Genomic DNA, 13,377 nt, shown 5'->3' on the forward strand with positions numbered 1-13,377 from the left:
AAAGGATTGAAAGAAGTTAGGCTTTGTTTTCTAAGTAGTTAACTAGTTTCTGTTGCATTTTATCTATGTAATTTTAGCCATTATATCATTTGGCTGAAAAGTCAGAAATGCTTTTGTTAATGTAGACAAAGGCATTGCAACTTTGGACTGATTAAAGCATTAAGGCAACTATATGTTCCTGACATTCAAGATTTAATTGATATGTCACGAATTCAATCCTTATTCCCCTGATTCTGCATGTATTTTTGCCTTGTAATGCAATTGAATTCTTAATAATATTGGATATAAACACACACACGTCCATTAGTTAAGACTTTCTTAATAATTGATATGGTTAAGACTTTCTTTATGGAACCAAGTCCATTAGTTGCTTCTTTAATTGGTTTGAATGGCCATATAATTTTGAATTGGTTTGGAGTGACTTGGTCAGCGTGGGACTGTATTAAGTTGCTGGGTTTGGAATGGCTGGGAAGGTGGTAGTGGAATACTGGAATTGGGTTCAAGAGGTGGCAACCGTGGCATCTTCATTTTGGAGGATTTTGGAAAGTCACGTTTGGGTGTGGCTTATTCACTTTTGGGATTTTGTTGTATTTCAATTATGTTAGTCTATAAATATGTATTCATTACGTGCGGGGGTGTTGTGTTAGCTCTCTTTAAGTTGGCTTATAGATAGGTAGAATTTCTGGTGCATATTGTCCTTTTTAACATATTATCCAAATGACTTTGCTGTGCTATGCAATTTATTATTATGTTTTGTATATGCCTGTCATATCATCTCAACCTTTATAACCTTATATTCCTATGCTCGATTCGAATTTTTGTGTTTTGGATTTGATGGTTTTGGATACGCTAGTGGATGCTCGTATGTATTTTAAAGGTAATTAATTTCATTATGGGTAGTGAATAGAATCAATTCATATTTTTTAATTTAAGTACTTTCAGTGGCTAGTCATTTGAGGATTTGTCTTTTGATGTTTTCTTAGTAACAAAGGAGGAGCTTTCTTATGATCTTTATGAAATTTATGACTTTGTTTCAATTTCACTTGCTTGATTTAAAAAATCTAGTGAATTTCTTGTCCAGAAATGTACAAGCATATTTCAAAATTCTCGTGGTCTTCAATTTATTATTATGTTTTTGTCATTATCTTGTGTTAGTCATTATCTATTGTTTATTTTTTTTATCCGAATTCTATTTACTGCTTTAAATATAAGTTGAAAGTCTAGAGGACAAAAAGTTGTTTTTGAACTAAAATAAAATAGCCTCCTCACATATAGTTTTAATATAATTATTGAGCCTTCTAATTTATATTGATATATAAGTTATTTCTCTATCGTTTAGCATTCCACTTTTGTAAATTTTTCACCTAATGAAATTGATGAATGCCTAAGTTTTTGAGTTTGTTGATTTTTTTTTTTTTTTGAAATTAGATGTCTTGCCAGGGGTCAGAATCTTCCGTTCCTACTCCCCCCGCTTCAATTGGAAGTGCTTCTGCTTCAATTCAAGTTGGAGATACATCAACAAGTACACCAGTTACTTCACAAAGTCCAAGTGAGGTAAATGCAAATCCTATTCATATAGATTTAGGTGATGATGAGGAGATGACTGTGGAAAATAGAAAAAGAAAATTAACCTCTTCAGTGTGGCAGCATTTTAAGCTACAGAGAATTAATAATGTGTCCAAAGCAATTTGCAGACAATGCAACAAACAGTTAGGGGGTGAGTCGAAAAATGGGACAAGTCATTTACATGCTCATTTAAATAGATGTCCTTTTCGAGGTCAGAAGGATGTCAAACAGATGTTTTTGAATCAATTTAAAGAACCTAGTGGTAGGATTGCAATGGGAGCATTTGATTTTGATCAAGAGAAAGGTAGGACAGAACTTGCAAATATGATCATCCTACACGAATATCCTCTGTCAATGGTTGAGCATACTGGGTTTAGAAAGTTTTGTAATACAATTCAACCATTATTTAAAGTTGTTTCTCGTAATACCATCAAGGCTGATATCTTGAAAATTTATGATTATGAGAGAACAAAAGTAATGGGCTTGTTAGAGAGGACCAATAGTAGAATAGCAGTCACCACTGATATGTGGACATCCAATCAAAAGAAGGGATTTATGGCTATCACTGCACATTACATAGATGATTCTTGGAGGCTTCAGAGCCGAATTTTGAGGTACAATAGTTTTATAAAATAGACTTTAAGCTACTATCGTATTTTCTGAAATTTTAAGTTATCTTACAAACTTTTTTTCATATCCATACAGATTTATATATGTCCCTTGTCCCCACACTGCTGAGTCACTGTCTACTGTGTTAATGGATTGTCTATTTGATTGGAATATTGATCAGAAATTGTCTACATTGACTGTTGATAATTGCACCACGAATGACGCTATGATTAACATTATGTTAGATAAGCTTTCTCTTGGTTCTTTATTGTTGAATGGTGAATTTTTCCACTTGCGGTGTTGTGCACACATATTGAACCTGATAGTAAAGGATGGTTTGGATGTCATTAGCCCGAGTGTTGAGAGAATTCGCGATAGTGTTTCATATTGGTCAGCAACACCAAAAAGAGTTGAAACTTTTGAGGCAGTTGCACGACAAATGAAAATCCCTTGTGGAAAAAAGTTATTATTAGATTGCAAGACTCGATGGAACTCTACGTATCTAATGATTCATACTGCTTTGCTTTACAAAGAACTTTTTCCTCGACTAAGGCAAAGAGAGCCTCATTACAGAAGTGTACCGAGTGAGAGCGATTGGGAATTGGCTACAGAGATTTGTGATAAGTTGGAGATATTTTATGAAGCGACCGAATTATTTTCAGGAACAAAATATCCTACTGCCAATTTGTACTTTCCCAATATTTGTGACATAAAGTTGGCAATCCGTGATTGGAGCACATCATCTTGCGATGAAGTCAAATGGATGGCGTCAAGCATGAAGGAAAAGTTTGATAAATATTGGAGTGGCATGCATGAAATTCTAGCTGTTGCAACTATATTGGATCCTAGATACAAGATGAAACTAGTTGAATACTATTTTCCTTTGATTTTTGGAGATGAAGCTCAGGAAGAGGCTGAAAAGATTAGAACATTTTGTCATAAGTTGCTCAAAGAGTACAAGAGACCACATCGTTCGACAGAAAATACATATTTGTTTCCATCATCTTCACAATCAGAGTCGTCTACTACTAGTGAACATTCTCGCATGGCTGGTTTTGACACATTTGTTAGCCTTTCTGTTACTGCTGATCATGTAAAAACAGAGTTCGATGTTTTTCTAGATGAGCCAGTATTGCCTAGGGTGGACAGTTTTGATCTATTGACATGGTGGAAAGCAAATTCAATAAAATATCAGACTTTACAGAAGGTTGCAAGAGATTTATTAGCCATTCCAGTATCTACTGTTGCATCCGAGTCAGCATTTAGTACAAGTGGTAGATTTGTGAGCCCACATAGAAATAGGCTTCACCCGAAGACTTTAGAAGCTTTAATGTGTGCTCGAGATTGGCTTTGGTCTGATATTCATGGTAGGATGTATTGTTTTATGTTTGTTATTTATGCACTTTCTTTTATTGCTAATTTTTTCCTCTTTTGTGTGTAGAAAATTCTGGTCCTTCATCATATTCCGGAGCTTGTGCAAAGTTTGATGACGAGGATGTTGACGAAGAGGTACATTTTTTTTGTTTAAATATTTAGTTAAAAACATTATGGATTATTGATTTATTACTCTACTTACATTTCTTATATACTATATAGGAATCGACTTTGAGTTTTGACGGATGCCAGTAAGAGTTGTGGAGAAGAATGAAGATTGAATATGAATTGAAGTTGAAGCTTTTTGAGTTATTGAATATTGTTTGTTAAATTTGGATTTTGCGTTTGAGAATTGGGATTTTTTTGCATTTTCATTTGGGATGTATTGTTGTTCGTTACATTAACTTAGTATCATATTTTTGTTTTTATTTTAATTCGACGGATGGACCAATTAAAAATAATTTATTTTCGTGGTTATTAACGACCCGAACCGAGCCGAACCGAGATACGAACCGAAACCGAACCGAACCGACTTTCGTGGTTATGGTGCGGTTATGGTATGACCAAAAAATTGATGGTTCGGTGATGGTTTTGGACGAACCGACCCCGAACCGAACCGTTGCCATCCCTAATACACACAAACATACGAATTGAAAGAGCTTCTTCTTTTTCATCATCTCCACTTCATCATCAACAAAGAAACAAGGAAAGTCATTGATCAATTTCAAAGGTGAGCTAGTAGAAAAAAATTCTTCTCATGTCATACTTGACTACTTTAAATGTTCAATACAACATGATCATATTTAAATGACCATTTTCAATCTTTTATTCATTGATGTGTTTTATTTTTGGTATATTTTAGAAAGAAAAATAATACCAATATTCTTTAGAAAATGTGAAGGATTCCATATTTAATTCCACATTTAATGAAGCATCGAGTGATACCTTCTTCATTCGTAGAAAGATACAGTGATGTTGTAGTTGAGAATTGATTATGGCCTTTAATGTTTTCAATAAAATCTTCAAACAGTGAAACACATGATATTTATCTTCCCCGAAATTTATGTCAGTTGAACTGTCGAGCAGTATTTTCGAAACTGTCGGGTTAGACATTTTAACTGTCGAACTCGACTTTTAGTGACCGTCGAGATAGAAAATTTGATTGTCAATTTCGACACCTGAAAACTGTTAACCTTTTATATCTTTGGTAGTAAATGGATGTAAGTATTCTCATGCGCTAATTTGATGTTATGAAATGTCGACATATGAATGTGCAGAATTCTTACTTTTGCAGTACCAACATTTCAGGTATGACTCATGATTTGAGATTCATCGTGTCGTATGGAGGAAGCTTCGTTCATTTGGATGATGAATGGAAGTGAAGAGGGGATAAAACCACTTCCATTTTAGCGTCGAGAAGTATTACCGTAGCAGAACTTGTGTTACGGTTGAAGGACAAACTTGGTATCGTTGAATCCCGCAATGAAATCAAATTGAAGTTCAAAGTCCCGAACTTGAATATACCTCTGGCAAAGATATGCGACGATGAGGACCTACAGTGGTACATATCTGTTCATAAGGAAACTGCACTCTCGTCACTATTTTGGAAACTAAGCTCTCGAGTGTTGATATGGCAATGGATGCAAACTGTACAAGGAACTTGTTCAGCCCAACGGAATGTCTGCAGAACGTACAACATGACGAGATCAATCATCAACACAGTGTGTCACACACCCAAGCACTCGCACCTCCAATTGACCGTATAGAGGCTGCAACATCCGATGAACACTCAGACAACCTATTACATGGTACAGATGGTGCTATTATTGCTAAAATTGACGAGACAATGTCATCAAATTCTGGAACTTCGTGCAAGGATGAGTGGATTACAGCTGCAAATACATCCGTTCTCGTCGAGAAGCAAATATTATTTAGCAAGAAACAGTTGTACTCGAAGTTTCGTGTACTTGCTTTGCAAGAGAAGTTCCAATTTCGGGTAAGTAGGTCAAGTTTGAAAATGTTAACAGTTGTCTGTGTGGACGATAATTGCAAGTGGATGCTACGTGCTTCTACTGTCAAGCAATCTGCAATCTTCATGATCCATAAATTCATTACAGTTCACACATGTTCCCTTGATTTTCGTCGTAATGCACATCGGCATGCCAATAGTTCTGTAATTGCGGAGCACATTTTGGGAAAATTGGATACTCCATACCGATCGTATCATCCTACTGATATTGCACGTGATATGGAACGTGAGTTTGGTGTGTAAATCAGTTATAGCAAAGCACGTAGGGGAAACTCCATGCCTTAAATATGCTACATGGTACACCGGGGGACAGTTTTCAGAAATTATCTTCGTACTGTCACGTCGTAGGAGAGAGTAACCCGGAGACCGTAACTCACATCAAAGTTGATTCTCTTCATAGGTTTCATTACTTTTTCGTAGATTTTGGTGCAAGCATTCGTAGTTACATACAGTACTTGAGACCCGTTATTTGTGTTGATGGCAGTCATTGAATGATCCATACAAAGGTACACTCCTAGTGACAACTGTCCAAGATGGTAACAAACAGATTTATCTGTTGGCATGGGGGATCGTGGATGCTAAAACCAATAAATCCTGGAAGTGGTTTATGTCAAACATGAAAGACCTTATAGGAGACTCCGAAGAACTCGTGTTTGTTTCGGATAGGAAAAAAGAGTATTAAGAAAGCTATTACTCAGTTGTTTCCGTTGTCTCACTATGGTTGTTGTATATGGCATATGGAAAAGAATTTAATACAGTGGTACAACAACGCAAGCCTAATATTTCTATTCAAACGAGCTACTACAACTTTTCGGGTCGAGAACTTCGAACGACTCATGGGACAGATTCGTAGAGTGAGCGAAAGAACACACGGGTACTTAGAGCGAGCGGGTTATTCATTTTGGTCCAGAGCACTATCTATTGGACACCGTTACAACTTTATGACAAACAACAACGCAGAGTCCTTGAATTCGATGTTGAGAGAAGCTCGATCGTTACCTATAACCTGCTTGGTTGAACACATTTAGAGTACTATGCAAAAGTGGTTTTACGAACGTCAAACAAATGCGGAAGAATGTAGTACCTTATTGACGCCGAGGATGGAAAACGAGTTACGAACGACGTTCGAAAATGGAACTAGGCTTCGAGCCCATGTCCTGACAAACAACTTAACGCAGGTTGGAATATCCAACGACATGGATATAGTTCACTTGTCCGAAGATACCTGCACATGTCGTGAGTTCCAACTAAACCATATGCCATGTGTTCATGCAATTCGTGCCGCTTGCTTTAGAGGGAAGTCTATGTACGAGCTTTGCTCCCCTTATTACACATCCAAATATTGGAGGGGTGCCTACAACGAAGCTATATATCCTGTTCTGAGGGAAGTAGATTGGGTTGTTCCGAGCTTAATTATATGTACTCCTACTTTGCCACTACTCGTACGTCGTCTTCCAGGTAGACCACCAACCCAATGTAAGCGTTCTAGGTACAAGTCTGCATGGTCTAACAGAAAATGTACTCGCTGTGGTGGAGTTGGTCATAACCGGACCACATGTTCAAACCCCCATGCATCACATATTCCTTAGAGATTTGCGGTGTAATAGACGTTGTATGTTCATTATTCCGTACTACATCAAACATTTTGAAGTTATGTTTTAAAGTTTGTGATAATTACTGTTCTTGTATGTTGCGCAGCCTTTCGTGCACATATAAATTTTAGACTCTGTTAAGCACCTACTGAACATCCCGCCCAATTAAATGTCGATCTCGACTGATGTGTTACTTATTCTCGACAATTAACGGAACCTTGCATTGCACTCACAGTCTGCTTCACAGATCTTGTAAACTGTACATGGGAACATAAAACAACATAACGGAACCGGTTGGACACTGTACATGTATTTTTGTTTTCCATCTAAAAACACAATCTTCAATCCCCAAGATATTTACTATCATTTGTATCATCGTAAATAGTGGACTAAAGTTAGTGCATGATAAACACCATTTCATAACACCCGTTCAACATATTGCAAAATACAGATCCATTTACAAACATATGATCCTTAATGCCCGACAGTTAATATGTCGTTCCCGACAGATAGCCTCAGTAATTCTCGACAGTTGGATTGGAACACACAAAATACACTACCTGGATTACATTTTAGGGACATGTTTACGTAAACTTTTTGGTTTTATCTTAACCAAAGTCATCCCTACAAAATACCTAACTATACAATACTTATTCATTACATTCCATGGGTGTCACTTCAGTCGTCGTCGACAACTGAACCATCTTCCCCGCTATCCTCACTTGATTCGTCCGACGAGATGATAATTACCTCGTTTGGTGCCTCGTACGCCATCCAGTCGTCTTCGTCGGAATCCCCCTTGTATCCTGCGTCGCGCTTGAACACCTCATCGAGCACACCGTTCGGTGATTGCTCACTCTCGTTGGAAACATCTTCTAAGTTGTGAAAAAGAACAAGAGAAATGGCTCTCCTACCAATACGAGGGTTAACTTCCTCATCATCTGACGAAATGTAGATTGAAAATAACGGAGATGAACCGAGAACTGGCAGTGGCTCGTTGATGTTCAACGGTTCGAAGCTTCCTGTGGAAGAACTCATTACGTGAACGTATTTTAGTATTGATGGAACGATAAGTGTCCGTGAGAAGTTGAATGTCTCACAATGCTTTTCAAGTAGCTTGTTTGTAAGTGAGAATGAACTCCCACAGTATTTATAAGCTACTTGAAGGAAAAGTAATTATGGTCTTTATCTACCCAACCATCAAGTCCAATTTCCTTGTAAATTTGAAAAGCAATTGGTGTGATGGTTGAATAAATGAAGTGTACCTTTATCGTTCATTTTCCCATATTTAGTACGATCTTAAACACTCTTTAATCATGTGTATAATTAAGGAAATATCCATACCAGTAACAGAAAAATTCCTCAATCAAATTGCTAGTTTTCAATTGCCATGCTTGTGATGGTATAGTTTCTCACACTTACGGGTCATCATCGCAACCCACAAGTAAGACGAAGAACGGGAAATTTTTTTCATATATATAAACTCAATTCATTTCCACTTAAAGGCCTACGAAGAAAGTAATTTGTCTCGACATAAAAATAAAAATAAACTAAAATAAGACATGATAAAGTCCCCGATTTTGTATGAGCAGGGAGCATCTAGTGATGGCTTATTCTTCTTCTTTTTTTTTTTTTTTTCAATCATTGCTTTGCTTTTTTAACAAACTCGAGTGGATTGGAGTCGCATTTATTACAGTGAATCGGAAAGAGAAGCATCCCGAATTTGTTAGCCCACCGTTTTTCCCAAGTATTCATTAGCTTAGATATATCATGACATGAATGAACCACCCATTTGACATCAAGCAAGAAAAGTGCACTTCAGTTATCAAGAAGATTTTCTATTTTGCCCAAAATTGAAAAACTAATGAACCTGCAAGTTATCGTCTTAATTTGACCGTAGCAATGCTTGTGAATCGAAAACCTTCTCGTAAAGCTTGGGGGAAAAAAATAATAAACAAATAAATAGAGGAAATGCATTGACTTTTCATCATATCAGATTAATATTCCAAACTTAAATTTCAGTGACCAAAAGATACAATTAACTTTACATTTTGGTGATTTGATTTGTAAATATCTTGAAAGCGCACATGACACTACCTGGAAAGGAACATCATTAATGGTCCACATATGAATTTGGATTTATCTATAATATATTAAAGTATTACATCAAGGAAGAATAATTTTTTGGACGATTTCATAAACGACAACAATTATGTAGTATTTATTTAATTTTTTTGGACGATTTTAGGAGTTAGGATTAAGCTTTTGAAGTTTGTAATGTGCTCCTTTTAATTGTGGATTTCGACAGTAATTAATATGATCTTTAATTTCTAATTTAAGAATAATTTAAGAGGGTGGTTGGTGGGATTAAAATTAGAATTTTTTAGTAGATTATGATAAAAAAATTTGAAATGTGTGATTAAAAAGTTGTAGTACACATGAAAGATGTGGTTAATATTGCTTATTTGATTTTGACTTAGATTAAAATTAGGTTTTAATCCAAACCAAATATCTTTTACAATGATTTTTCAAAAAAGTTACCGATTTTAAGTGTATTTGTGTAATTACCCCAACAGTAAATGGGTTTGGGCAGGTTTGAACTTTTCTTACTGGGGTTATAATCCCATTCTATGTGACTCTAATGTGGTTAATGAAGATAAATAGCACTATTCTATTTAATTCTACCCTATTTGATTTAACTAAAAAATTGATAAAATTTTAAGTTAAAGTCAATAATTAGCCCTTATTTGAGCTTCATTATTTGGAAAACTCATTTTTACAAAATTCATTTTCAACAACACATTTTCCAATAAAATGATTTTATACGTAAATCGAGAACTTTATTTTACTTTTTAATCACATATTCTCCAAAAATATCACTGTTCAAAAATACTTTTTTGACTAAAATGAGGTTCAAATGAGGGCTTAATTTTAATCCCACATTGCATAGAACCTATAACTTTTACCAACTTTTCGATCTCACATTTCATCAACTTGTAACAAAATTTACTAAAAAACTATTCTTTTGTTAAAACAAATAGATGCTCTATGTTATTTTGAGAATGTCATCAACTTATGCAAAAAAACTCATTAACTTGCACAAAGTATCAAGAATTTAGATTGACCAACCTTGAAACTCAACCAATCATATACAATTCAACAACTAATTCTAACTAGATAATTATGTAAACTAACTTTCTAAGATATCAAACTTAACAAGCTAAACTACTCTTACCGTCGAGAAATTAAAGAAAAGATCCACTTAACATCTATGAACAATGGAATTTTATCTCGATCATGAATGCTCATGCTCATGACTCACAGTTTTGCAGGTAAACTATTTTCAAGATTTAGTTTTCACTTGAAAAGTAAGGTCAACTATTCAATTATGACGACCAAATTAGGTCAATGTTTCAGTTATACCTCAAATTGATTTTGATTTCTAAAAATCATGCAGTGATGCAATCATATGTCAAACAAATGTGATAACCATTCACAAATCTCATCTTTCCAACAATATGTTATATTCTAAGAAGATGACAATAATTGTATAACTCATAGATAAGTTTAGAAAGTATGCAAATCAAAAGGCTTTTCCATTTTCAGTTTGGTCACTAACCCTGAATTTAAGTGTTGTCCACTTATTAATATGCAATTAGGTACACAAAGATGCCCAGGTGTCTAAGTAAGGTCAACTAATATTTCCACTATGAATATGTGTTAATTTATTTGGAAAATTGAGCGAGGGCACGTTAAGAAGTGATAAGGGCCACAATGTACCAAATATATAGTGCATGGACCATTTTTAATTAAATGGTTTATTCATTGCATTTAAATTAGCATTTAATGTGACAGTCACTAGCTAGCCTCTTTTTTGTTGAGACATTTGAAGTTTGAACCAACCATTACAATTTTTCGCTCGATAATTTAAATAGAGAAAATTGAATATTCAATCGACAAGTCTCTTACTATTTCATTTGACTTGTTAAATCTCCTCGACCCTTGGATTCTCGAAATTTTAACCAACTGCATTTTTGATAATTCTATTCCTTTCAAATGTACGACTTCTCCAAATTCTTACCTAGACATCATCTTTTGGTCAAAGTTGCTCTGAGAAGTAGCTAATAAAAAATAAATAATACGTTGTATCACTCACAAAAGACGTGTATTCACAGGCAATTGGATATCCATTTTCAAACAAATTATTTGACTTAATTGAACCATATAGTTCTTTAAAAATATTTCAAGTAAAAGATCCTTATAACAACTTGTTTGACTTAATTGTACCATATATTTTTAAAGGGAAATTTATAAAATACATCCTGTATATAGAATATAATTACTCTCATATACCGTATTTTACAAACTTACATTTTACATAATGGTTACAAAAAAAAAAAAAAAAAAAAAAACACCATTTACTAATGTGCCGTTAAAAATAGTTAAACGTACTCTTAATTACACCATATAATGCATATTAATTATTGATTTTTTATTAAATATTTTTCTTTAAAAGATTTTTTTTAATAAAATATATAAGGTTTGTTATCTTCTTTCCTAAACACTAACTTCAAATCAATAAAAATTAATGTTAGTAAGTTAATAAAATAATTTTAGAAAATACTTCATTGGAGTCTAATTTCTACATTTCCATAACAAACAAAAATTCGTAATTGCTATATTCTTATTAAAAGAAATTTGTTCGATGAATAATAATTAAACACAATCAATTTAAAATTTTTTTTACATTATTTGTTATTTTATAACTAAAATTTATTTTCTTATTCAATTTAATCTGGGGTAATTTTGCACCTTAAAAATTGTTAAAAATGCATACGTAATTTTGTTGATATCCATTGCTGATGAATTTTTTCTTTTATGTGAAAAAATTTCATAGAAGAGAAGAATCTATAAATAGAGCTAGTAAATGTGTATAATTTTGGGTGAAAAATCTACATGAAGAAAAATCAATAATTTTAGATAAAATTAAATAGTAATTGAATTTTTTGAGAATAAAATAATTGATATGTAAAGTGTTATACATTATGATGTAAAGTGTTATACATTATGGTGATCACATTTTGATAAACACTACCGAAACATGCTATTAATTTTATACATTTTGGTGGCCACATTTTGATAGCAAATAGAAACTTATAGTGTGATATATTAATGAGAAGTAACGTGTTGAGTCATTAATGACAAACGGCTCTCAATGTAATGACAGAGAATAAGGGATTGCTTGATAAAGATTTTTAGATTTAGAATATTTTGATAAAAGTTAGTGTTAATATTCTGATTGAAAGTTAATAAAAATTATGGTCCCTCCGAAATATGTAGTTAAAATTATTGCTTAACAAATTGATACTCCCATCGTCCCAAATATAGAGGCTGTCTTTTCTTATTTGCTTGTTCCAATTATATAGTTTTGTCTATTTATTGATAATTTTTGTTTTGTTCGTTTATTTATATATTATCATTTAATTTGTTTAGTTATAATCAATTTTTCCTATTTAATCTTGAAATTGTATAAATATAAACAAGGGTAGATTAGGAAGTTTTTGACAAAAAAATGATAAACAAAATCAGTTTATATAAATGGGACGAATGGAGTATATCTTAGATGATTTTTATGAAACAAGCACTAAAATTTAGTTCTTAGCACTTGAATAAGCCCCTGTTTGAGCCCTTTTTTTTCATTTTTTTTCATTACTTTTTATACAGTACTCATTTTTAATCACACATTCTTCATAAAATAATATTACATGTAAATAAAAAAAATTCGTTCTTTTTGAATCACACATTTTTCATCAATTTACTATTCCATAATACGGCCTCGTTTGTTTTCCATTTTTGTGAGAATGAGAATGAAAAATATAATCGTTATGGGCCCCATACAAGAGATAGATAATCAAATTTTGTGGCTTAATGTGATGAATAACAGTTATATTTTTCATTTTAATAGGGAAAGAATGAAAAATAAACAGAGGCTACGTTACAAGAAATTAATGGGATCAAAGAGGAACTAAATGTAGTTGCTTGCAACATAAACTAAGCAGGTGATAAAATAGTTGAAAAGATGTGAAGAGAAATTAAAGATTTGTCGATGGGCCCCATTTATCAACCACGTGCATAGGTTGCATCAAAGTGCGTAGAGATTAATCAGAAAACAGGAAAAGCTGCTTATTTTCATTAAACAGAATATAA

The 13,377-nt window shown here is 33.5% G+C and overlaps 2 protein-coding genes across 2 annotated transcripts; both read left to right on the forward strand.

Moving 5' to 3' along the window:
- Window positions 1–834: 834 nt before the first annotated feature.
- Window positions 835–3,900, forward strand: LOC111385116 (zinc finger BED domain-containing protein RICESLEEPER 2-like). The gene is made up of 6 exons (XM_023009487.1): window positions 835–877; window positions 984–1,030; window positions 1,429–2,180; window positions 2,272–3,542; window positions 3,617–3,684; window positions 3,772–3,900. Exons 1-6 carry the CDS (start codon window positions 835–837, stop codon window positions 3,802–3,804), a joined length of 2,214 nt encoding a protein of 737 aa, XP_022865255.1. The 3' UTR covers window positions 3,805–3,900.
- A 2,874-nt stretch (window positions 3,901–6,774) lies between these two features.
- LOC111385117 lies at window positions 6,775–7,167 on the forward strand. Its single transcript, XM_023009488.1, has one exon. It carries the CDS (start codon window positions 6,775–6,777, stop codon window positions 7,165–7,167), a length of 393 nt encoding a protein of 130 aa, XP_022865256.1.
- Window positions 7,168–13,377: the final 6,210 nt, after the last annotated feature.

Source organism: Olea europaea, unplaced genomic scaffold (assembly GCF_002742605.1).
Source record: "Olea europaea var. sylvestris unplaced genomic scaffold, O_europaea_v1 scaffold309, whole genome shotgun sequence".
Classification (NCBI taxonomy): domain Eukaryota; kingdom Viridiplantae; phylum Streptophyta; class Magnoliopsida; order Lamiales; family Oleaceae; genus Olea; species Olea europaea.